The 25551-nt window shown below is 53.0% G+C and overlaps 1 protein-coding gene, 1 long non-coding RNA gene and 1 pseudogene across 9 annotated transcripts in view; 2 read left to right on the top strand and 1 right to left on the bottom strand.

The window, feature by feature from the left end:
* The first annotated feature begins 131 nt into the window (after window positions 1-131).
* Gm13201 lies at window positions 132-18665 on the top strand. Of its 6 annotated transcripts, none has more exons than XR_004691353.1 (10): window positions 132-1310; window positions 3542-3684; window positions 4648-5761; window positions 5871-5914; window positions 6352-6559; window positions 7010-7137; window positions 9300-9475; window positions 9967-10153; window positions 15934-16177; window positions 18557-18665. It is a non-coding gene; the product is annotated as a predicted gene 13201 (long non-coding RNA). The 6 variants fall into 6 exon arrangements; XR_004691354.1 differs by lacking the exon at window positions 132-1310 and adding an exon at window positions 1317-1733; XR_004691352.1 differs by lacking the exons at window positions 132-1310; window positions 3542-3684 and having other exon boundaries at window positions 3693-5761.
* On the top strand, window positions 8124-8838 carry Chchd2-ps (coiled-coil-helix-coiled-coil-helix domain containing 2, pseudogene; annotated as a pseudogene).
* Window positions 17096-25551, bottom strand: part of Mthfr (methylenetetrahydrofolate reductase) — a 20486-nt gene continuing 12030 nt past the window's right edge. For 2 of the 3 annotated variants that reach the window (NM_010840.3, NM_001161798.1), the window contains exons 6-12: window positions 25036-25286; window positions 24659-24793; window positions 24379-24559; window positions 23962-24144; window positions 22977-23078; window positions 21554-21673; window positions 17096-21285 (exon numbers count right to left, since the gene is read on the bottom strand). In NM_010840.3, the coding sequence (NP_034970.2) occupies window positions 21070-21285; window positions 21554-21673; window positions 22977-23078; window positions 23962-24144; window positions 24379-24559; window positions 24659-24793; window positions 25036-25286 (1188 nt within the window). In that variant the 3' untranslated portion in view covers window positions 17096-21069. The remainder of the gene's footprint in view (window positions 21286-21553; window positions 21674-22976; window positions 23079-23961; window positions 24145-24378; window positions 24560-24658; window positions 24794-25035; window positions 25287-25551) is intronic. The other variant, NR_027809.1, reaches the window with a different exon arrangement.

Here is a 25551-nt window from a genome sequence, read left to right as displayed (position 1 = left end):
TGATAGAATTACCTATGATTCAGAATATGAAAGCGAGAGCCTGTCTGTTGGAGCACTCTAACTCCCTCCACCACACACAAACACATTACCAGGGAACATAGGGTTCCCTAGCTCCCTAAAGGGAAACTGATCCAGGGTCACACCAACTTGGGCAGAGGAGCCGTGGACAAGGGACCCTGTAGAGCTATCTCGGAACTGGAGTGTGCTTTTCAGAGGCTGGGGTGGCTGGGAATTTAAAAAGAGGGCAATCATTCCACAGATGACGAACATGGTTTAAAGCAGAAACTCAGTGCAGCAGACAGACCTGCGGGCTGATAGCCTGCACGACAGGTTTGAAGGACTCTCAGAAAAGCAACCAAGGGACAACCTAAGATTCAGTGCAGTTTACAAGCTGAGGTTGGGGAAAGGTGGCCAAAGGTCCCATCCACCAGGTTTAGGAAGATATTGACAAAGATTTTTTTTAAAAGCTTACTTGCTTTTGAGACCTGGCTCACGATGTCGTGCTAGCCTGCCTAGAGCTCACTTATGTAGACCAGGCTGGCCTGGAACTCACACTGATCTGCCTGTCTCTGCCTCCAGAAGGCTACCATACACCTGGCTCGACGCAGACTTAAAAGAAGACGGTAGGAGGAAAGCTAGGGATCTAAGCTAGTGGAAAAGATATTGCCTAGCTTGCACTGGTCGTAGGTTCAATCCCTAGCACCACTTTTAAAAATGGGAAGGGAGTGGAGTTGAGGGTGTCAGAGGTTTGGGATTTGGATAAAGCCACCCAACAGCACAAGCCTTGAGACTTGAGCCCACGATCTTTCATCTTCCTATGGGTGTCACAGGAAAAGCACACATGGCAGGGTGCACCACGGAACAACCCAAGCAAAGATGTGAAATGTGGGAGGTTTGGACAGAAACGTGAATAAACCAACATCAAAGTGTACAAGGAAAAGACTGGGTGATTTCCAGCTATTTCTGGGGAGACCTGAGGCCTGGAGACCATAGACAACTTAGTGGTGGGGCGGGCAAGGGGAAGTCGGCCCGCAGCCACATCCATTACAACTGAGATGCAGGTCCAGGGCCTGAAACTCAGCACAGAGCAGGGCCGGATCACGCCTTTAGAACTACGCATGCGCAGAGGTTTGCAACTTTCACTCGGGAACGCGCAAGGCACCCTGGGGACGGGAGCGGAGCTAGGCGAGCACGCGCGCGCGTGTGTTTGAAATTCTTTTTACCTCACACTTATCCTAAACGTTAGCGGTCCCTCAAACCTGATTGGTCAATGGAAAGGTCCCAAGGAAGACTGAAGCATCTGAGAGCAGGTCCTGAAGGGCAGGGAACTGGCTCTAGGTTTCCATGGTGGCAAAAAGTGACTTTATGTGGGCGTGGGGGTGAGAGAGCTGGACTTAATACGGGAGTGGCCAGGGAAACCGCCGTTAATTCCAAATCGGCCTTCTCAGCAGAGCGGTCAGGCTGTAGGGCTATGCAACCGGCGGGTGGCCTTTCCAAGCCTCGATTGCCTCGTTTCTAGAACCAGCAAACTAAATCTTAGCACTGACCGCGGTGCAGAACTTCTCTAATGGCTGAGCTGGTGTTTAGCGTGGTTCAGTCACTTAACACGTTTCTAAGTCCCAGCCACGTGCCCGGCTGTTCTGTATGCGGCTTGTGTTTGTACAGGTGAAATCATCTCTTCCCTAGACACAGTTACGGCACATGCCAGGTGGAGCTCATGCAGGGCACAGAGAGTAAGTGTGGGCAGCATGAGAGAAGAGCTTACTGTAATGTTTAAGGCAGGAGGATGTAAAGGAAGGAGGGAGGGCTGGAGAGATGGCTCAGTGGTTAAGAGCACTGGCTGCTCTTCCAGAGATGCTGAGTTCAATTCCCAGCAACCACATAGTGGTGGCTCACAACCACTGTAAGAAGATTTGATGCCCTCTTCTGGCCTGCAGGTGTATATACAGCAGAACATTAAAAAAAAAAAAAGCGGGCGGGAGGGAAAGGTTGTGTTGGAACTCAGTTTGTAGTGTGCTTGACTAGCACAAAGAAAGCGCTGGGTTTGAACTCCAGCACTGCACAAAGTAGGTGTGGCGGCACAGCCTGTAATCCCAGAATTTGGGAAGGGGAGTTCGGTATCATCCTTGGCATAGTGAATTTGAATGCATAGTGAATTTGGGGACAGCCTGATGTACGTTTTAAAAACTCTCAAAACAGGCTGGGCAGTGGTGGTGCACGCCTTTAATCCCAGCACTTGGGAGGCAGAGGCAGGTGAATTTCTGAGTTCAAGGCCAGCCTGGTCTACAGAGTGAGTTCCAGGACAGCCAGGGCTACAAAGAGAAACCCTGTCTTGAAAACAAAAACAAAAACTCTCAAAACAGAAGAGAGAGAGACACAGAAGAGAGACAGGAGAGATTCAGTGGTTAGGAGCACTCCATATTGTTCCTAACCTAGGACTCCAGTTTGGTTCCCACATGATGGCTCATATGCATCTGTAACTTCAGTTTCTGGGGATTTGGTTTTTTTTTTAATTTTTTATTAGGTATTTTCCTCATTTACATTTCCAATGCTATCCCAAAAGTCCCCCATACCCACCTCCACTCCCCTACCCACCCACTCCTCCTTTTTGGCCCTGGCGTTCCCCTGTACTGGGGCATATAAAGTTTGCAAGTCCAATGGGCCTCTCTTTCCAGTGATGGCCGACTAGGCCATCTTTTGATACATATGCAGCTAGAGTCAAGAGCTCCGGGGTACTGGTTAGTTCATATTGTTGTTCCACCTATAGGGTTGCAGTTCCCTTTAGCTCCTTGGGTACTTTCTCTAGCTCCTCCATTGGGGACCCTGTGATCCATCCAATAGCTGACTGTAAGCATCCACTTCTGTGTTTGCTAGGCCCTGGCATAGTCTCACAAGAGACAGCTATATCTGGGTCCTTTCAGCAAAATCTTGCTAGTGTATGCAATGGTGTCAGGATTTGGTATTCTTAAATGGGCATGGTGATGCCCTTTAATCCAAGCCCTTGGGAGGCAGTAGCAGGTGACCTTTTATTATTTAAGGCTAGCCTGGTCTATATAGTGAATTCCAGGACAACAAGGGTAGCATAGTGGCTGCCTTAAAAAAACAAAACAAGCCGGACGTGGTGGTGCATGCCTTTAATCCCAGCACTCGGGAGGCAGAGGCAGGCGGATTTCTGAGTTCGAGGCCAGCCTGGTCTACAAAGTGAGTTCCAGGACAGCCAGGGCTATACAGAGAAACCTTGTCTCGAAAAAAACCAAAAAACCAACCAAACAAACTAACAAACAAAACAAAACAAAACAAAATAAAACAATTGAAAAATAAAATAATTACAACAGAAAAGGGAAAAGCTATGTGGGCCAGTGAGCAGAGACCCCCCAAGAGGCCTATGCAGAGAGGGGCGCTGCCCAGAATAGCTGAGGATGTGGCCCAAGGGTATTAGAGAGAACAGGGCCCTGTGGCCAGGGCATCTTGTTCTTTCTCCGCAGAGTGCCCTTTCCCTGTTCCTATGCTGAGAATCTAACCCAGGGCCTCACATATGCAGGTCAGGCTTCACCTTGAGCTACGTGTACCTCAGCCCAACCCATCTAACTGAATGCACAGCTGTCCCCAAACCCATGGAACCAAGACCTGCCACCGGATAGAAGGAAAATGTACCCCCAAAGACTGTGGCTGTCCTGAGGCCAGGTAAGCTCACTGAGCCTGGTAAAGCGGTGGCAGCAGGTCCTCTCCAGCTGCTCACCTAGCACCTTTGTGGCTCTAGAGGTTTGCTTCCTTAGGTCAGCTTGATCGGTACAGCATCACCCACCCCGAGGGAGAGCTATTGAGAAGGATGGAAACATGGGACGTCAGGAGGGAGGGGTCCCAAAGGGAAGGGCCTTGGGAGAGCACCCACCTCTGAAGGGTGGAGTTCCTGAAGAGTAAGTCTCTGGGCCAGAGTCTCTGGAGGGCAAGCTTCTGGGAGTGAGGCTTCTCAGCCTACAAGAAGGCTACAGAGGGGCTGGAGAGAGGATCCAGAGGTTAAGAGCACTGGCTGCTCTTCCAGAGGATTCCGGTTCAAATTCCCAACAGGCACAAGGCAGCTCACAACTGTCTTGTAACTCCAGGGGCCCTGACACTCTTATCCATGTAAGCAAAACACCAATGCACATAAAATTTAAAAACAAACAAACAAACAAACAAACAAAAGGCTACAGAACTGGTCCAGCATAGGGTACAGAGAGCCCAAGAACAAGTTCAGATTCTGATCCTTATGCTTGGAACAGTTGGGGGTCACTGGAGGGCAGCCTGAGGGTGCACTAAAAGGGGAGAGTGTCCTGAGACCACGGGGCAAACCGTAAGCTGCTCACCCTTCACTCTTTCCCTTTCTCCTTCATCTCAGCTGGTTACTCCCATTTCCACAACTCTCTATGTACCTTGGTCCTACCTACAGATAACCCTCCTGCAGGCTCCTCTTTCTCCCCTCCCCTCCATGTTCCACATAGCCGGGCCTCAAGTCAAACCTTGTTCTGGAGCCTGCACATTGGCTCCCTCAGGCTTGTATAGCTCAAGTCCTGACTCCTCCTACCAGGAGCTCAGCCAGTCCCCAGCTCTGAGGTCTGGATACCCACTTGTCTTATCTAAGAAGACATCATCTGGTTCTTGCCTCAGGGTGTGGCTGTCTCTTACAGAGCTGAAGAGACCCTGGACAAACCTGGACATCAGCTTGGGTAGCCGAGGAGACCAGAAGATGCCCATGTGCCAGGTCACCACATACTCCCAAGGCCCAGTGCTATGCCAGAAGCCCTGCCAAGTCCAAAGTAACTTGGCCTGTCCATGTCCCCACCTGGCCCTTGCCCTGAAGGACACAGCTGGCCGACTAGGTGACACAGGGCTGCAGCAGCAGAGTAACCTACAGCTGCCAGTAGGGAGGTCCCAGGGGAGGATCCGAGAGCCATTTGTACAGCAGAGTAACCTGTGCTTCCGAGGAACTGCTAGCCCCCATCTGCAGAACAGCTGCCTGCCACCAGCTGGCCCATCCTCCCACCAGAAGCAGACATTCCAGGTCGCAGGCTGCTTAGACTTGAGACTCTCAGAGGACTTGGCACCTCTTGATGGGTGCACATGGCCTGGCCCCAGGCCCTGGTGTCGTTCAGGGAGCTGGGCACCCAGGCTTGTGGGGGAGCCTCTCACCTTGGAGGACCTGTCTGTCTCTGACCACAGTCAGTCTCAGGCCTCAACCTCTTTCTCCTGTAGTACTGCCCACTGGCTGCTGGACTCCACCCAACACCTAGAACCTGAAAGCCAGACATCCTGGGAGCACCTAGGTCTTACCCAGAGAGGACCCCACAACTGTGGTGGCCAGTCAACTCCTGCCCAATCTTGGCCCAGCCACTCTAGGGAAAGTTTAAGCTTCCTGGAGACTCTGGAGGTCCAAGCTAGATTTTCTGAGTCCCCTATATACATGCCCCTGTTACATGAGGCCACTCTGGGAACACTGGCTGGGGATTTCTCTGACTCAGACCATGAGGTCCTTTCTTCCCAGTACCTTGGAGCAAGAGAGAGGGGTCCCCCAGGCTTTCTATTTAACAAAAGGCACAGAGGGCACTTCAGTGTCACACTCGAGGAGAGGAGCAAAGAGACCAGACTTGAATCTCCAGGCATCTTCAGCGTCCTGCCTGGGCAGGAAGGAAGAGAGAGGGCCCCAGAGGAAAAAACAGGCAGGGATGGGGAGAGGATGGCCTCCTGCCCGTCAAACATAGCCCCGGCTCAGAGCACCACGCAGGTAGAGGCCTCCAGAGGCTGGGGGTGGGCCACTCCCAGAAGATGGGCTTGGCTGAAGTTATCACACCTACTCTTTGGCCTGAGAACTGTCCTGTCTTTTGTTTCTGCAGAATGAGGCTCAAAACATTGTGACCCTGGACTCCCAGACAGCCTGGTGAGGCCCTGCTATGTGGGAGTTGGGGTAGAGTTGGGGCCATTTCAACTTTTGAGCCTTTTGCCTGTATCTTAGGGACTTGAGGAAGTTAGGCTTCTGATGGCAGAGGCTTGGCAGGATTTCAAGGGGACAGAACTATCCTGTGCCTCATGGGAAATAGGGCCCAGGAATTTATGGGCCCAGGTTCTATGCCCCTGGGTTTGGATCACTGGGAATTGTAGACATCAGGGTAGTGGGGAAATTATCCTCTCTCTGGGAGTCTCCTGTTCTCTGGGAGTCCAGGGTATCAACAAGAGAGTTCTTTGGGTCTTCTGCTATGGAAGGGGGCATCACCTTCATGATTACTGGAAAAGTCACAAGGATGGTGTCCTGGGGGGGGGGCTGAGAATTGTGCCTACCCCCCTCCCCACTCCCCATCAGTCCTGTTATGTCCTCAGCCGGAAGCTGCTGTCCGAAAGTTTCAGAGTCTGGAGGCGCTTGTCACAGAGGCGTCAGGCAGTGGCTAAGGCCACAGCTATGAGACACAGGCAGCTGATTCGAAAGAGCCTCAGAGAGCTGCACTGGGTCCTATGGCTCCAGAAGACCCGACTGGAGGCAGCTTGGGAGCAACAAGCAAAGGCCCTTCTAGCCCGGAGCTTCCGAGAGGTCTGGGTTCTCCAGGTTGTGGTTTGAGTGGAATGACATGGTCCTGATATATCTGAGAGGAGACCACGTCTACTAAGAGGGGGCCCCTGCTGGGCCTAGGGTGCAACTCATAATGATCTCTCCAGCCATCTGCTAGGTTTTTTTGTTTGTTTTGGTTTTGGTTTTGGTTTTGGTTTTGGTTTTGGTTATTTGCCAGCTTGGCTGAGAGGATGTATGGGGGTTCTTCCTCCTTGGGTACTGAGTAAGGAAGAGTGGAAGGTTTGGCTCCAAAGGAAAGCTCTGCCTCTTGTTATTTATTCATTCATTCCTAAGGAAACGGGGTAGCCTTATGATTTGGGCCAGAGCTTTGGTACAGGATTGTGACTCTCGCTTGCCCCTCCCTGTTGCTCTCTTGGGAGCCTCATCCCAAGCCTCAGCCAGCATCTTTTTGCCCCTTGTCTTTTGACCCAGTGGAGACATGTCGCTTTGCGGCAGAAACTGGAGCAACCTCATACCCAGGCTGTGCCAACGTTCCTTGCTTCTAGGGGAAGCCTTTCCTTGGAAAGAAAAGCAGCCGCAGATCTTGCCTGGAGATGCAGGTAAGCTTGGGCACCAAAACTGGGCAATGTGGCCTTAGGCAGCTGGTGGCCTGCTCTACCCCCACCCTGCCCTCTGCCTCACCCTCTGCCTCTGCACCTGCCAACCAGCTTCTTCCACCTAGAGCCAGGATGAGGACAAAGAGTTGGACAAAATATGCCAGTCCTGACACCAGTTATAGTTATAAAAAAAGGACAGTCAGGGTCCGCCTAACCACGTGGTACACTGTTGAGTTAGCAGCCATTATGTGTGTTTTGTTTATTTATGTTTTATACTTATTTCGGTTTATGTGTGTGTACTTGAATGGTTGTATGCATGCCACACACATGCAGGTTCCCACAGAGTCCAGAGGAAGGCAATGGATCCCTGGGAACTAGAGTTACAGGTGGTTTGTGTGCCTACAGACGTGAGTGTTGGTAACTGAACCTGGGTCCTCCACAAGAGCAGCCAGTGTTCTTAACCACTGAGCCATCTTTCCAGCTCCTATACATCTGTGGGCCTTTTTTTTTTTTTTTTTTTTTTTTTTTGGTTTTTCGAAACAGGGTTTCTCTGTGTAGCCCTGGCTGTCCTGGAACTCACTCTGTAGACCAGGCTGGCCTCGAACTCAGAAATCTGCCTGCCTCTGCCTCCCAAGTGCTGGGATTAAAGGTGTGCCACCGCAGGGCCTTTTTTTTTTTTTTTTTTTAATTCCATTAACTCATGTTGATCCCTCGCCCCCAGCAATAACTTTTAACACTGGAAGTGACCTAATGACCTAGACATGGTGAGTGACTTAGGGATGGATAGTAACCTGTAGGAGGATGAAGGGACCTGGGTACCACACGAAAGGAACAGAGTGTGCAAAGGCCTCAGCAGGAGCGTAATGATGCCAGGAGCCAGTGTAGTAGTAAAAGCTCCTAGTCCCAGCTACTCAGGAGGTGGAAGCAGGGGGATAGCTTGAGTCCAGGAATTCAAGGTCATCTTAGGCAACGTAGAAAGACCAAATACAGCAGTTTGTCTTCGCTGATCGGTGAGACTTCGAGCAGTTAGGATGCCGCGTGGAAGCCGAAGCCGCACTTCCCGGGTGACTCCTCCGGCCAGCCGGGCCCCTCAGAGGAGGGCTGCTCCCCGAAGAGCACCTGCAGCTCAGCTTCCAGCAGCAGCTGCGCCATCTGCAGTTGGATCACCTGCCGCTGCGCCCCGGCAGCCAGGCCTGATGGCCCAGATGGCTACCACCGCGGCCGGTGTGGCTGTGGGCTCTGCAGTGGGGCACACCCTGGGTCACGCCATCACTGGGGGCTTCAGTGGAGGTGGCAGTGCTGAGCCCGCAAAGCCCGACATCACTTACCAGGAGCCTCAGGGAGCCCAGCTGCAGAACCAGCAGTCTTTTGGACCTTGCTCTCTAGAGATCAAGCAGTTTCTGGAGTGTGCTCAGAACCAGAGCGATGTCAAGCTCTGTGAGGGCTTCAATGAGGTGCTGCGGCAGTGCAGGATTGCAAATGGTTTAATGTAATCAAGAAATTCAAGCTGAAGAGATGTGACATTGGTTCTGTATAATTGATAGTACAAGTGTGGACCCTTATATTTCTAACAGTTCATTGCTTTGGAATGGCCATGGATGCTTACTAAGGCTTGTATGTAGTGTTGGTTACTGGGCAAGTGTTTGGCCTCCTTGGACTGTGTTGTGATTGTGAGTTTAAAAAAAAAATAAATTGGTTATTCTGGAAAAAAAAAAAAAAGAAAGAAAGACCAAATACATGAAGGAGAAAAGCAGCAGTGACGAGAGTCTCGAGGGACTGGGAAATGTTCTGAGATGACTGAAAAAGGTGTTTGGGATCAGGTCCTACATAGCCTTGGGGGCCGTGGGGAGGAGCTGAGTTTTGAGGAGCAGAGGAGATGCCCCAGGAGGCTGAGCAGGTAGATAAGCGGACTGGACTCAAGATGAAGGCAACATGCCAGTGGTCACTGAGTCAGAACCAACAGAATAAGTTGAGCAAGGGTGGGTGTGGGAGGCCAGGCGGGAGGATGCCGGCGTCCTCCAGACACTTGGGGATGACATTTGTGGCCTGAGCCACAGTCTCTCACAGCCTTCCACCTTATAAACGAGATATGGAGGCTCAGAAAGGCAAACCCCGGGGGTCCGGAAGTGTGGGCATGGCAGTGGCAGTTTCTCTCCATGGTGTAGGTGCTTCAGGGCCTGGCAACGGTTAGCGCAAAGAGGGGCCCAGTACAGAAGACATCTGGCCCACCGAAGAGTGAGGACCTTAAGGGCATGCCTGGGACAGTGGATGGAGATGAAGCGGCTCCAGGCCTCAGATGTCACAAAGGTGACTCAGTTGGCCCTCCACTGGCTGAAGGCAGGTGAGCCTGTGGCAAACACAGGGGAGTCCCTTTCCTTCAACCAGAGCCCCCATTAGCCAAGTTCAAGGGCCCAGTGAAGCTCAGGAAAAATGCTACAGCGGGAGGGGACTTTGCTGAATTGGGCCTTTTAGGGGTGGGAGGAACCTTGCCAGTACCAGAGGTCTTGGAGGAGTTCCCCGAGGGAGCAGACCTTGGCTGGGCTGCATCCCTGGCTCCACGTAAGCTGCTCTGGGCAGGGGGCTATTCTGGCTTAGCGCTGGGTCATCACACATTCTGCTCAGAAAACAAGGGGCTCTCTGCTCCAGAAAGTCTCTAGTGTGAGGTAGGACACATGCCCAGTCCCCTTCCCCAGCTGGGGATCGTGGGGTCTTAAGATAACCTTACGGGGAGCACGTAGAGGACATGGGGAGGCAGTGTCCATGACGGGGAGGAACAGGAGGGAGCTGTACGTCTGCAACCAGGAGCTCAACCACTTCCTGCCTTCTCCCCAGGGAATGAGGTTCTCAGCGGCTTAGCCCCAGGAGCTGCCATGGCCCATTGCCTGGAGACAGTGACCCACGCCCAACAGCTATCCAAGGGTCCAGATCAGTGCTCCCTGTGGGAAATCTGCCAAAAGTTGGCCCTGTACCGGACCCTGCTGCTCTGGAGGACACGATTCTACCAGCGCCAGCAAACTGGGTAAGCGTCTGAAAGCTGACGACCCAGGGTCAGCCCAGGGCGTGGTGGGTACATGTCCTGTAGAGCCTGTCTGACAATCCCAGCCTTCCCATGGCCTTGACAGGGGGGCTGATATGATGATACATTGTGTAGCCCAGCAGATATCAGGCTCTGGGAGGTGGCCAGGGGACCTTGAGGCAGTGACCTCAAGGTCAGAAAGCTCCTAGGGCTACCACTGCCCCCAGCTGCCTTTACAAGGATTCTGAGACCAGGTTTGATTGTTAGCTCTGGGGAGGCTGGGGTCACCAGAGGTCAGCTTTTCAACTAGGCTGCCTTGGAGAATAAGCTGGTAGTTCCCTAGTTAAGAGTTCCGTTCTAGCAAGCATGGTGGCACATAGTTCAGGATGACTGCACACTCTGGCAATCAATCTACTCTGCCTGGCTTGTATTTTTGATAGTTTCTGGTTTCCATTTGTTTTGTTTTGCTTTGCACTGTTTTCAGAAAAAGTGTTTTGTTTTGTTTTGTTTTAACTGAGTCCCCCACAAGAGGGCGTGGGCTTGGCAGTCACTAGAGTGGCTTGTCTGTGTCTTTTGTAGGGCTGGGCATCAGGAGCTCAGACTCATCCCCCTAAGCACGTGTCCACCACTGAGCTACGACATTTCTTGAAGCTCTGAGTGATCCCTTGGTTTCCACCAGCTACCGTCTACCAGCTGGGCTCTCTCACAGCGGGCCTGACCCAGTCATGGGTGCTAGGAGCCCCAGGGACTCACTCACCTCCCTCCCTCCCTCCCTCCCTCCTTCTCCCCCCCCCCCCAGATCCTTCTTCCAGGGCATGCAGAAGCGGGTTCTGCAGCACCTTCTAAGCCAGTGGCACTTGTGGTCCAGACCCTCCCTCAAGTGACATGAAGACCATGTTAGCCCTGGAGGCACGCGGCAGCAGCCCAAGATGGGGGAGGCCTGGCTGGAGTGCAGAACATCAGGAGGGGCTGGAGTGGGGTGGAGATGAGGAGACCCAGGGTTCATCCCTCCTCCCCAGCTTCCTAGGGCCCCCACCCCCCTGGAGACCTTTCTGGTGGGTATCCTGAGAGCAGTCAGGTGGCAGAGCAGGGGCTGTGCCCTCTTCCCTGGCAGGTGCAGTTCCAGCAGACTCTGGATGCAGCGAGGTTGTACTGGTGTACCCTCCAGAGGTGGTAGGAACCTCTCTGCAGGAAGGGGGGACCCCATTGTCCATTGTGTAGTGGAGTCATTGCTTCCTGACAGCTCCTCTGACCCATCCTTGGTCTTCCCAGCAGCAGCCCCATGGAGTCTCACAGCCCAGTCAGCATGGCCCCCCAAATCTCATGTGCTCTCCTGCTGTGAGGGGGGGGTCCGGCAAGGCAGTCTGTAGTGTCTTGTTTCTCCCCAGAAGCTCTTACAGGGCGGGGTTTGAGAAGGGACGACCTACATACCTTTGGTTTGTGCCTCTGACTGTGTGATTTGGGGCAAGTTACCTAACTTCTCTGTGTCTCTGCTTTTCCTGTCTGCAAAATGAGGACAATTACACAATTATAGCACCAACCCTGATGGCTGAGCACTGGGCATCGGAGGTTGAGGGCCCTTTGTAGTCCTGTCATCTGTCATTATGTCCTTTGGAAGGGCCCCAGACCCCTCTAATCTGTTTATCAGAGCCGGGAAAAGATCCACCCAGGCCATACCTGTTGCTGCGGGGAGGAAGAGGTGAGGCTGGCCTAAGGGCTGTGCTCAGAGCGGATATTCCCCCTCCTCCCCAGTGTCCTCCTCAGCTGGAGCAGCGGTACTCCACGGGCCCAGGGAGAGCTGGCTGCTCGCTGGGCCTGGAATTGGAACTGTGGGGCTGTGATGGGTCTGTGGAAGCAGCTGCTGGCGGGATGGTGGACAGTGCAGGAGAGTCCAGGAGCGAGGCCAGGGACTGGTGCGAGTGGCCTGAGCCACTGGCTCTCCTGCTGATAGAGGGAGCCAAGGACTGGGTGGGGACACCTGGGAGAGGAGAAGACCAGAAGGGTCCCTTAGTGACACTCCGTTCCAGAGCCATCTCAGAGCCCAGGATTGGATCACGGAGGGTACACCTAGGACTGGGTGGGTCTCTGCTCTTTTATCTTCTGCTGTGTGGATCTTGAGCAAGCCACTTAAGTACTCTCGGTCTGTGGTTGGCCATCTGTAAACCAGGAATAAGACTGTGCCCACTTCACCGAGTGCCTGTGGGGATCCTGGGGATCCTGTCAGTCCACAGCAAACCCTGGGCTAGAATATCAGCACCTCCCTCTTCCCCATCACCTTTGCCTTGCCTGGCCTCCAGATGTTGCTGGCTTAAGCTCTAAGGTCCAGGAAGAGAGAGTCCTGGTGCTCTCAGGACCATGATGCCAGTTAGGCAGCAGAGGTAGAAGAAATAGGCTTGCAGAGCAAGGAGCCTGTGTGCGGAAGGAAGGGGATGAATCCCCTCTAGCTTCCCAGAATCCTAGCTCCGCACAAAGATCTTTATCCCTGTCCTCAGTTTGACCCCAGCCAAGTTGTAGTCACCTCTCCAGGAGACTCCCACCCCTTTCTGAGCAACAAATAGCCTCAACATTTTATGTAACTAAATGGGGATAGAAATTAACTTCAGTTCTGGGGATAGAATACAGCGCTCCAGTCTACCACTGAGCCACACTCCCAGCCACTATTACAGCTTTTTTTTTTTTTTTTTTTTTTTTTTAGTTTTTTTGAGACAGGGTTTCTCTGTATAGCCCTGACTGTCCTGGAACTCACTCTGTAGACCAGGCTGGCCTGGAACTCAGAAATCTGCCTGCCTCTGCCTCCCGAGTGCTGGGATTAAAGGCATGTGCCACTACACCCGGCTCAGGTTATACTTTTAAACCACAGACTTTTAGCATCTCATGGTGTCAACAAAGCAAGAGAGAGTCCAATGGCTTAGGGGGCCCCCCCCCCAGCTTCTTTCTTTCCCATCAGGCTACCAGTGAGGGGTCACCCAGGGCTGGAGCTACATCTGAAAGCTCTGTGGGGGCTAGGCACCTACTTCTTAAGTTCCCTTGTAGGGGTGCTGGTAAGTCTCACTACAGGGCATCTCTGCAGAACCCACTCATCTCGGGTTCCGGGGCCAAAGCACCTATCTCTTTAGGGCCTAATTCTGTACTTTTACTTACTGAATCATCTTGCCAGCTCAGTGGCAGCCATTTTCAATGTCCTGTATGCCCACCAGTACAGACTCGACTGTCTTAGACAGCTGGTGCCCTGCCCACTGGGGCCAGCCACTTCTCCAGCTCACTACTTGTCTCTCAGGAATGGACGTCAAATTTTCTGGTTTTAAAAGAGAAATCAGAATCTAATTTTTTTTTTTGGGGGGAAGATTTCTTTTCTTTTTTAACCATGAATGCATCTGTGTATTTGTGTGAATGTAGGTCACATGCATGCTGGTGCCCTCAAAGACCAGTGGCATCAGATCCCTGAAGCTGGAGTTAGAGGCAGTTGTGAGCCACTTGATGTGGGTGCTGGGAATGGAACCCAGGCCTCTAGAAAAGTAATACAGGCACTTACTGCACAGCCATCTCTCTAGCCCCTGCAAATCTAGATTGGAAGTTCATTTTATTATTGTTTGTTTGAAGAAAGGGTCTCTTGTGGCCAAGACTCACCTCCAGTTTGCTGTGTAGCTGGCCGAGGGTAACTCTGAACACTCCATCCTCCTCCACCCACCTTTCAAGTGCTGGGCTTATAGTCCTCTGACACCATGCCTGGATTGTGCTATTCTGGGGATTGAGCCCAGGGCTTTATACACATGAGACAAAGCATGTGTTCTTGAAACAGAGCTATATACCCAGCCCCGAGAGTTTTAAAACTGAATTCTTCCAGTGCCTAAAAACATTGCCAACATCTTCAACAAAAAGTCTGGGAATGGCATTCTCTGGGGAGTGTGGGTTTGACATGGGCAACATTCTGGGTTCAGTCCCCAGCACCAAGAAAAACAAAACAAACAAACAACAACAACAACAAAACAAACAGAGCCTCAACTTCCTGAATACAGTGCCTGGTAACCAAAAGCATTTTAGCCGGGCAGTTAGAGTGTAGGGCAGAGGGCTGGCTGAGCAGGAAACAGGGAAGAGGCTGGGGGGGTCCCCAGTGGCTCTCAGTCTCTCTGGCCCCAGGGCAGCAGTTTCTCTGTGAACAGTACCAGAGGTGGGGACAGGTCCACCTCCAGGTTCTTCAGAAGGCTGTGTCTAGGGACTGGAGCGGCAGCAGGCTGTAGCTGAGATGTCTTCAGGGGTAGGGGCTTGTGGGGTAGGAGGGGTCTGCCCTTGCCACCTGGGAAAGGCAGGGAGCCCGGGCATGAAAAGCTCTGGGGATTCCCACTAGAGGTCTGGGACTTAGGTGAGATGGAGAACTAAGGAGAAAGCTGGTCTGAGCCAGAGGAGTTGGTCAGCAGCCTCGCTTTACTTTTGGGGTTGGTAACAAGCCTCACAATTCACCTCTTGACCAGGCTAGCTCTCTGACTTCAATAGGCCAGTGACGGTGACAGAGGTAGGTGTTTCCTTTAGCTCTGAGGAGATTTAGGCCCTCAGTCCTCTTAAAGTAGCCAAGAGAGGATGAACTCGTATAGCTCAGGCTGGCCTCCAACTGCCTCTGGTTAGCCAAGGATAGCTTTGAATCTTGATCTTCCTGCCTCTATATAAGGTGTGCTGGGCTTCTGGGCATAAGCTACCATGCCTACTTTATTTAGTGTTAGGGATTGGACTCCAGACTTTGTACTAGGGATTGAACCATAGGCTTTGTGTACGTTAGGAAAGCCCTTTACTAATTGAGTTAGATTCCTAGCCTTGCAAGGTCTTCAAGCCTGGGTTAGCCTTAGGAACCCCCCTGCTTCAGTGCTGGGATCTCAGGCATTTCTGCAGGTATCATTTTGAATAAACACAAAACCCAACTGAGAATCAACATCCCTGCCCCCTGCAGCTCTTTCCAGGCCTAGTGTGACCATATGAGGGACATAAGAGTGTCAGAGGACCAGCGTGAAGACTTCCAGGACAGCCTGAGAAGAGACCTAGGGGCCATACTCGATAGCTTGCAGGAGACCTGTAGAGCAGGGACCCTGGCACAGGACCAATATGTGGCCTTTGTCCTGGGCTGGAGAAGCTTTGTGCGGCAGAGTTGAGTTGTCAGGCAGCTGTGGAGGACACAGGCCCAGCAGGCTTTTGCAGTGGGGCGAGTCACCCTAGGGTGGTGCCATGAGGCCTCAGCCCAGGTGGCCCTGTACTGGATCCTGTGGATGTACCAGCCCTGCCTAGGCCAGGTCTACCAGGCTCATGCTGCCCAGCAGCTGACAACGCGGTGAGTGCCCGAGACCGGAGGGCAACCTCACACCATGCTTCCAGGCGAGGTCTTGAACTTGGATTTTGGTAATGGGGAGCACATTGCGTGGCTGAGTGGTACCTGTCTGTCTGTCTGTCTGCCAGGAGGACAGAGACATCCTGATCTTTGGAGCGGATCCCAATTCTGTCACTTTCTAGTGTCACCCATCCTTGGAAAAGCTCCTGACTTTAACTGCCTTATGTCTTAGCCTGGGCAAGTGTGCGCATGCACTCAACAGAAGTGGGCAGTGCACTGGCATTCCCCAGGGGAGGGGACAGGATGTAGCTGTTAGCACTGCCCTCTCTGTCCCTTGAAACAGGACAGTTGCCTCTGCTGTCTGATATTTTACCCCTTTCATGCATATTTGGTGGATCATCAAAAATAGGGATGGGAGGGGCCAGGCTGAGCATTTGTCTTTGGCTCTAACAGGCTCCTCCTTTTTCTCCAGAGTCCCAGAGGTCGGGATGCAGTTAGCGGCCCAGGCTTATGTCCAACAAACTGCTATCACCCAATGCTGGCAGCGGCTTCGGGGTCTCCTTAGGACCCACCGGGTTCAGTCTCAGTCAACTCTGTTCAAACAGAAGCTGGAGCCACAGACCCAGGCACAGGGCATGGACTTAGGACACTGGCTTAGGCTGGCCAGCAGAGGGCATCTCCTGCTACTGACGGACACCACATACTTTTGGATGCGTGTGAGTTGTGTGTGTGTGTGGTGTGGTGTCAACTTTCCAAAACAAACCCTTAAAATCACTTGGTTTCTGCCCACGATGGGATTGTGGCTAGACACTTCTCCAGGGGCAAACATATTTACAGACACCACACAACCCAGTGCAGGGTGGCCAACAACAGGGTGGAAGCGGGAGGATCCATTAGCAAACCTCTTGAGTGACAGCCCTGTGCAGGTCTGCCTTCAAAGGGTCTCTATTAGGGAGATGGACACTGTTTAAAAGTGTTTGTGGCTGGGCACGGTGTTGTGTGCCTTTAATCCCAGTATTAGGAAGGCAGAGGCAGGCAGAGGCAAGATCTCCGGGAGTTTGAAGCTAGCTAGGGCTGAATAATTAAACTGTCTCAAAGGGGGAAAAAAGTATCCATGGGTGAGCAGGGTGTCTGGGCAGGTAAAGGCACTTGCCATGCCAACCCAATGACTTGATTTGATTATCACAACTGATGTGAAGGCAGAAGGAGACAATAAACTCCAGAGTTGTCCTCTGGCTGTCATGCTCACCAAGGCATGCCTGCCCTTCCTGACACGTATACCACAAACACCACATAGTTTTTTTAAGAGAGACGCTGGACAAATGTTCACTAAGCTACACCTTCAGATCTTAAATTCAGTTACAGCACCATCTGGGAGCTGGAGAGATGGTTCCATGGTAACTGGTTGCTCTTTCTAGAGGGACCAGAGTTCGTTTCCCAGCACCCACATCCACATTGGTGGCTTTCAACCCTGTGAAGCTCAAGCTCCGGGTGATCTGTTGACTCAATGGCCTGTTCTGGCTTCCATAGGTGTGTGCACACGCACGTGCGCGCGCACACACACATACACACGCACACACATACACACACGCACACACACACATGCACACAAAAATAAATTACGCTAAGCATTTAAAAACAGCTATATGGAGACAGCAATTTTTTTTTAATTGGAAAAATGCAATGTGCTCATTTTAGAAAATAAAGTAGAAATTTGGGTTTTTCTCTTTTCTGTACCAAAAAGTCACCTTCAGACCAGAAGTTCTTAGCTCTGACACAACAGTGAGAGGCTGAAGGCCTATCAGGAGGAGAGAGATAATCACAAATGCCAGGTGCAAGAAACAACACTGCCTAGAGGTCTGCAGATGTAACTAGGGGACTCAGCCCAAGTCCCTGGCAGGCTAGACAGTGTTCCCAAAGACAATCTGGCCTCACCAAGACTCTTGCTCAGATGCCAGAGGAACAGAATTAACTTTGGAAAGAACATAAGGCATCAAAGTGGCTTTGCCTTTGAAACAGAATTGCAAGACTAGCGTTGCTGGGTTTCAGAATCCTCGTACGGGCTCAGGGTGCTGGCACACCATGGGCCTCATGCTGTTGGGCTTGTTGATGTTACAGGCTTTGTAGACCCAGCTTATACAGTCCAGGTGGCTTCAAGCTCATGAGGCAGCCTCTCGCCCTCTTGCCTCAGCGTCGTGAAATTTCACCAGTACACTAGAACCTTTTAAAAGTATATGTACTTTCATTCTCTTCTTGTTAGTGAAGGCAGGGCTGATATGCTGATAAACTGAGGTTTCTAGAAACACGCAGACACTGAGAATGGTACCCAGGGTCCTGCTCTTTACCACAGGTTCATGCATGCCCAGGTAGCCTTCCCCTGGCAACACGTGCAGGTGGCGAGCCATTCTGTGGTGCTGTGAATCCCCTGTGTATGCTGCATTAGTTGGGAGCCCAGACCTTGGAGTCAGGCCACATGTGAGAGGCAAGGCTTCGGCAACATCTAAAGCTTAATTCAGGAGCATAATGTCAATCTCAGGGCTGGCCTGAGCTCCACCGCAGTACTGAGCCAGCCTCTGCTTAGATGTTTTCAGCCAACGGGGAGGATGGTCAGAGGGAGCTGTGCCACTACGGGTGGCTTGCCTCATCTGGGGGTCTTGGGACTCCTGAGTGTCAGGTGAAGCGCCCCATTATGCACGCAGGTGGGAGCCTGCTCTGGCAGGAGGCAGGCAGGACCCCCTTGTGGTCAGCAGGGTCAAGCCCATTGCAGTTGGTCCTTGTCCCCCTGCTCTTCCTTCAGACTCACAGCTGCTGGCCACCTGCTGTAGAGAATGTGCTGCTCAGCCTGGCACGGCCACATGGAAGAGGCACAGAGGACCACAACCTGGGCTTTGAGTCTCAGTCCTCAGGCCACACCCTTTGAAACAATGCCCCTGTCCATCTCTTCTTGAGTGTCCCAGCTACTTGAAGAATTCCCTTCTTTTCCCATTAGCGCCTTGGGCCAGCCCACAGCCTGGAGACTTGAGGGGTAGGTGGGTGGGGCTTCTGTTCTTTTAAATCAAGGCATCATCCTCTCCTGACCCAAGTCTCCTTTTCAGGTGTCACAGAGAGACCCCTCTGCCCAGCCCTCGAGTTCTGGCTGCCACTGCCTGCACGGGCCCTCCACTGGCCCCCTACAGGAATAGGTGAGCCCTGCAGCTCTGAGACTAGGGCCCTGAAGGGCCAAGGCCAGGCTCCTCAAAGGTGGACCAGCTGTGCATGGGAGGGGTGGTCAGTCCCTTCAGGCAAGGGATTTTTCAACTCTGGCAGAATGGCCGAGCCTGGGCCTCTTGTTCTTTGCTGTTGAAGAGGTTAGATGTTCTTGGCCTGCAGGGACAGGTACCTATAGTGTTGGCATAGTCAGGTTTCCCAGCAGGCCTGGAGCCTGGCAAGGGCATGGCAGCGCTGGGTAGATGTTCACTGGGTGGAGCAGCTGTCTTGGGCTCTGGTAGGGAGGCTCAGCTCCTCTGTACCAAGCAGAGGCCCTGGGAACAACTCCCCACTCATCCTATGTATCCCTTGGCTAGCTGGAGGCACTAACTACTAATTGCACCTCATGCCCAAAGCCTTAGGGATGGGCTCAGGTGTGATCACTTATTAACATTTCTTAGGTGATGGCCCCTTGTCACATCTCCTTCACCCTGGGGTGGCAGCAGAAGGGCCAGGGCTGACAGGATGGCAGAGGATCTTTTCTATCAACTCTCTCTGTAGCTCAGACAATGGCACCTGGAACAGGCGTGGAGGACATGGCAGAAAAAGGTCCTTCAGCTCCGGGTGGCTCAACAGCTACACCAGAGAGAAGAGAGCCGGGTCCTTTTCCAGGTGACTTTACCTTGGTTCACCCAGCCAGCCCTCCAAGACCAGTGCCACCTCCAGGCTGAGCCAGGGAGAGGGGAGGGTGTCCCTGCTCACCACCCTGCGCTATCCTCATTCAGTTGAATTGGCCATTGGTTACAGAGCACACAGCCTGGACATTAGAGCCCTTGACTAGGGGCCTCAAGCCCAGCCAAGTATCAGTTTCACTCACTCAGAGAACCAGTCTGTTTGTGGCAGTGGCTCCCCATGCTGGTCCTTGCAGGGCCTGCGTCCAGAACAGATGTCTTGTTTGCAGGTCACGGGGCATAGCTTCCCGGGTCACAAGTCCAGTCTATTCTGAGCCTAGATATTTGGGCAGAGACAGGGTGGGCTGGCTGCCAGGGCAAAGGAAAGGGCCTCTGGTTGAGACACACAGAACATGGCTTAGGTGTCAAGTCTGACAGGCCCAGTACAGACCCTGGAGGGAGCCTGAGACAAGCAGTACTTCCTGCCCTGCCTCCAAGCCTTTGAAAAGTGGCACCAGCGTTTGGTAGCCAAGAGCCCATGAGAAGAACTAGCAGCAGCCTGTGCTCCTGGAAACAGTTTACAGTGGCTCAGGTGTAGCAGGCATGGGGTGAGTAGGGGCCAGCAGCAGCTATGAAATATTCCTGAGAAATAAGAGAACCAAGCCCAGCCTTCCGAGGGAGGGAACAGGCCCACAGTTGGAGGGGCCAGCGCCTGGAGCTCTGGGACAATAAAAGGACCTCCTCCTCCTGGCTGCTTCTGCTCATTCTCTCCAAGGCTGCTCTCCACTGCAGTCACCCAGGCCTGGGAGACGAGGGCAGGAACCCCCTGCTCTCCCTAAGTTGCTCTACGGACCGCTTTCTCCCATTCCCTGACTCAAACAAGACCAGCAGGCTGGGAGCAGTCATCTGTGCCTGCCAGTCACTGCCCCAGGCAGCCAGGCCTGAGGGCTGACTGGGGAGGAGTGCCAGGGACAGCCCCTAGTCTAGGCCCAACAGAGAAGACGGTGCAGCTGGCAGGAGTCTGCTCAGAAGCAAGGGAGCAGGCTTCATACAGCCACGGGAAGAGCTGGGCCCTGCCCAGGTAAATCTCGCTAAGAGGACAGAAAACAAGGCCAAGAGCAAGCCTCCATTGAGGACAGAACGCTTTTAACCCTGAAGGGGCACTTTCTTCCCAGCCACAGAACAGACACAACCAACCTTCTGCAGAGGCAGAACTCCTGCACTCTTTGGCCTAAGATGGCAAGAAAGGCTTGTGTTACCAGCCAGGCCTCTCTTGGGGACCTGGTGTGTAGTCCGCTGAGCAGGGAGGAGGTTTCTGTACCCTCATTTGCACATCTCTTCCTACCTCCTTCAGTATTTCACAGTGCCTACTGTCTGTCTCACACAGACCCCAGGTCAAAGTTCACCTCCTAGAGGCTGCCTTGGTGCAGTGGCTGGGCAATCTCTGGTCTCCTCCCCCTGAGGATGGAGGCGCTTGCCACAGCAAGAACACGGGCTCTGGGCTTGAGCAGAGAGCATCAGCCTCCTCGACGGGGCATCTTAGGTCCAGCCAGAGCCGGGACGCTTCCTGCTAGTCTAGCTGCCATTATCCTGTGTAGAGAGATGAGGGAGAGGGGCTCCAGGTGAGGAAGATACCGGGATGCAGGCTCACGGAGCCTGTGTCTCTCTCTCCGTGGTGTGCCTGTTGAGGGATGCAGGCTCACAGAGCCTGTGTCTCTCTCTCCATGGTGTGCCTGTTGAGAGATGCAGGCTCATGGAGCCTGTGTCTCTCTCTCCGTGGGATGCCTGTTGAGCAGCTCAAACGTGTCCTCCACCACCTGCCACAGGCAGCTGTCCAGCGGGAACTCGTTGTCCACCAGGTTGACCAGGAAATAGTTGTCATGGATGTATTGGATGATCATGCGGGATGGCGACTCCTCCTCGTATAGCTTGCCCCACTGCTCGATCCACAGGGCAAAGGCCTCATCCTACGTGTGGACAGAGACACACGAGCAGGGTCAGCACGGCTGGTACCTCCAGGTCTGGGCCCCTGCTGTCTCCCTGCAGGCCACCCAGGTAACAGCAAGACAGAGCCACTCCAAGCTAGCCCAGAAATAAACACCATGTGCTAACATACGGCCTTCAGGGCCAAGTCTACCCTGCCTGGGGTATGGTTTTCGGCTACGTGTTTGGGACTATTGTCTGGCCAGGGCTCTCACGGTAGCCAGGGTCCTCCACTCCCTCCCACTCCCTTACCTTCCAGAACATGAAGCTGATGGGGTCCACCACAGTAGGCTGGATGATCTCTCGACCCGGGAAGATGCCCCACGTCACGGCATTGGGCTGCAGCTCAGGGGCATTAGTGATGTTCTCTCCCTGAGAACAGAGGCAGGGCTGAGGAGGGTGACCGAAACCTCCCACTGCTCATAAGCCCTCCTGGTCTGCCAAAACCCATCACCCTCTGCTTAAATCAGAGCCTAGAGGCATCCTGACTGAACTTCTATTCTGCCTTGCACTCACACACACACACACACACACACACACACACACACACACACACACACATACACACACACACACACACACACAAGGACTTGCTTATAACCCAGGCTGGCCTTGAACTCAGATCGTCCAGCAATTGGCTGACCTAGTGCTGGGGTTATTAGGCTTTTCTGCGGCTTCTTATCTAGACCTACAGTAGCAGCCCGGCTTTCTACCTGGGCCACAAGGGTCCCCATGCGGTCCCGTGGTCCTTGCCACTCTCCTAGTTGCCTGCTGTGATCTTTGTAAAAAGAAATAGAGGCGCTGGGCAGTGGTGGTGCACATCATTAGTCCCAGAGGCAGGTGGATCTCTGAGTTCAAGGCCAGCTTGGTTGTCTGCAGAGTGAGTTCCTGGACAACCAGGGCTATACAGAAAAACCCTGTCTCAAAAAAACAAAAACAGAAACAAAAACAAAAAAAAAAAAAAAAACAAGAAAAAAAAGAAAGAAGGAAACAAAGAAAAAAAGAAGTGGAGCCAGGCACTGTGCCCTGGGGAGGAGGGCTCCCTTTGCTTTTGGTAGTCTCCAGGCCTCAGACAGGACAGCATGACAGCCACCACGTCCTGCCATCTGCAGTTTCTCCACAGGCAGTGCAGGGCAGAGCCTCTCCTCCTGCTTAGTCTTTGTCCTTACAAAGATTCAGACCAGGGCCTGGGGACGTGGTACGGTGGGTAAGAGGCTTGCTGCGCATGTTTGGATCCCATGTAAAAAAGCTGTGTATGGCTCTGCATGTGCCCGTCACCCTAGCACTGGTGATCACAGCTCTGGGTTCAGTGAGAGATACTGTCCCAAGGGAATAAAGCAAAGAGTGACACAGCAGGATACCAGACATCCTTCTCTGGCCTCCATTTGAGAGAACATGCATGTGTGTGTGTGTGCACACATAGACACCCTGTACCTCTGCAGTGAGACATCTCTCCTCTGGAGCCTGTAGCATCCTACACTGAATCTGCCTTTCCTACTTACACAGATTTGTCACGGCATATATTCATCTACCTCACAGTCTGGGGGCCTGCCTCCATCTGGTCTGTCTGTCTTGTACAATATGTCTGGCTTAGGCTGGGCATTTGAGGACTGTCAGAATAAATGTAGGTGTTTTCAAGCCTTGCTGCCGTCTAAGCCGGAGGGAGCTGGCTTACCTTCACGTCCACGATGTGGTAGTTGACCCGCAGCTCGTATGTCTTCAGCACCTGCAGAAGCGCCTCCACAGTTTCACGGGAGGTGAAGAATTCGAGGTAGGCCTGAGGGAGAATACACCCAACATGTCAACCCCACTACTTGCCAAGTTCTCTGCCTTCTCAGCCTGCTCCAATCTGTCTCCACATCTGACTAGATCTGCCCACGCCATCCCTCAGCCAGCAGCCAGATGCCCGTCCTCCTAGCCATCCAGGGAGAAGACCATCAAGAAAGTGTGGGACAGTGAAGGCTTTGGGATTAGAGGTAGCACTGCAGACCATGGAGTTGGGTGGATGCAGAAGGAAAGAGGCGTCTCTGTGTGGAGTGGTCCAAGTGGTTGTACAAGCCACCTCTCCCAGCCAGCCACTAAAGAGAAGCCTGTTAGGAGCCGAACAGAGGCAGCCACTCTGACAAGCTTAGGATGAGGGAGGGGCCTAGCACAGGCCAGCCTCCCCAATTGGATGAGAACAACACCCATAGGGCTGGGCAAGGTGCTTCAGTCTGCAGAGGGCCTCTGCCTTCATTCTTTAGAATGTTCAGAATACTGCAGGGTGTTTACCAAGGGAAACAGCAGAGGTCACACCTAAATCCAGGTCCTCCCAGTCCAAGGCTACAGGTCTTGCTCAATAGTAATTTAGCTCCAGTGGGGCTGGAACTAAAGTCAGTCTCGTTAGCGGTCTCATCTCGTTAGTGGTCTCATCTCGTTAACGGTCAGAGCTCCTGGGAGCTGACTATTTGTTCTTCCTCCAGGCAGACCTTGTCATATTCTTCATTTTATTTTGCCCCAGAATGTAAAATACCTCCTCGCCCCATTTTATAGGACAAACTGGGGCTCACAGAGCCTGTTACTTGCCCTGCTCTATAGTCATTCAGAATGCAGGGTCGGGGGAAAGGCCAGGGTTCTGTGTCAGTCCCTGGGGATATCGAGAGTACTGCATCCTAGCATACCTTCTGGAAGACATAACCCCCACTGGGGCCCCAGCCCACAACAGGGTCTGAGGATGGTTTTGCGTTGATGTTGGGCTGAGAGTTGATGGTGAGGATGCCCAGCCTGTTCACGCGGAGCAGCTCTTCCTTCATCAGGCTGGTTTCCGCTGCCAGGGGTTCATCGTTCCAGGGCAGGCAGGTTACCTGCAGGGCAGGGTGCGCTGAGCGAGGGCAGCACTGAGTCTGGGACTGGGCCGTTTCCCCTTTGTACAGTCTTTCTAGAGACCCAGCTATCTCTGTCTCCACGGGCTCCTAAGTGGGATCTCTTACCCTGCCTCCCTCACCTGAGGCGCACATCTCATATAGGGGAGATAGCTCAGCCCCATGTCCAGCCCAAGGCTGAGACAAAGCTGGGCCGTTCCTCCTCACCCCACTCACTCTGTAGCCATGGCGATTCGGCTCTCCAGAGAGGTAGTGTTCAAAGACTTCAAAGACACTCTCTTCGCTGGTGAGCTCCTCGCCCCACATCTTCAGCAGCTCCTCCCTGGGGGACTTGCTTTTCAGGTAGAAGAGGTAGTAGTCTTTCAGCTCCCCAAAGGCTGGTGAGGAAGAATTACCCCTGGCAGGAGTATAAGGAACAAGGCACTTTGTTGTAAATCTTGTCCCTATTCCACCCAGGCACCAGCAATTCCTAACAGGGGGTGGCTTCTCTCCTCACCAGCGGCCGTTAGGAAACTCATCCCAGTCCTGTGTGCGGTAGATGTAGCTCTTTGGTCTGGAGGCCCAGAAGATGGGACGGACATCTTCCTCCCGGCGCTTGGGATGCGCACTGAGAGCCCAGGGCAAGGGACGCCTGGTGGGAAGGAAGAGGGAAAAGACAAAGGCTTAGGTAGACTGAGCTAGAGGAGCACAGCAAGCTCGGCCACTGCGACCCCACTCACTCTCAACATTAATTACTGCATGTGGAAGCTCTCTCTGAGGTGGAGGCTGGAACTGGGTGACTCTAGTTACTCCTGAGGGCATCCTCAATGTATGGTTGGTGCTGCACCTGCGCGACTCTGACTCATGGGTATGCCTCCAGCTTCCACCGCTCACCTGGGGTCCTCGGTCCACATGCCCAGTTGCTTTAGCACCTCCATGGTGGCCACCTCGCGGTTGAGGGTATAGAAGTGGAGGCCTGGCACCAAGCCACTGTCCAGCAGCTCCCGGCACAGGCTTACAGCCAGCTCAATGCCGTAGTTGCGGATGGCAGCATCGTTGTCTTTGATGGGCTCAATTACATCCTTGATCTTCTGTGGCACCTCCAGCTTGGACAGTTTTACAAGCTGCCGAAGGGAAGTGTAGCCCTGTCCGAGACACAAGGGGCATGGGGTCATCTCTGGCCTATGCTCCACTGTATCTCCTTCCTGGTCTCTTGGCTAGTCAGTTTCATGGGGAAGGGCCTGGGAGAGGCAGGTGGTATTGCAAGGCAGTACTTGGCCCGCCCTACTTTCTCTCTCATTTGTAGAGTCTGGGAGTGGCCTGCTGCATTCCTGCCATCAGCCCAAGCCAGGCCTTGAGTTCAACACAGCAGTCATCTAACTCAGTTACTCCTAAGCCTCACCAGCCAAT

Source organism: Mus musculus, chromosome 4 (genome assembly GCF_000001635.26).
Source record: "Mus musculus strain C57BL/6J chromosome 4, GRCm38.p6 C57BL/6J".
NCBI classification, from domain to species: domain Eukaryota; kingdom Metazoa; phylum Chordata; class Mammalia; order Rodentia; family Muridae; genus Mus; species Mus musculus.
The sequence above is the reverse complement of the archived record's forward strand: the minus strand, read 5'-3'. Positions and strand labels throughout refer to the sequence as shown.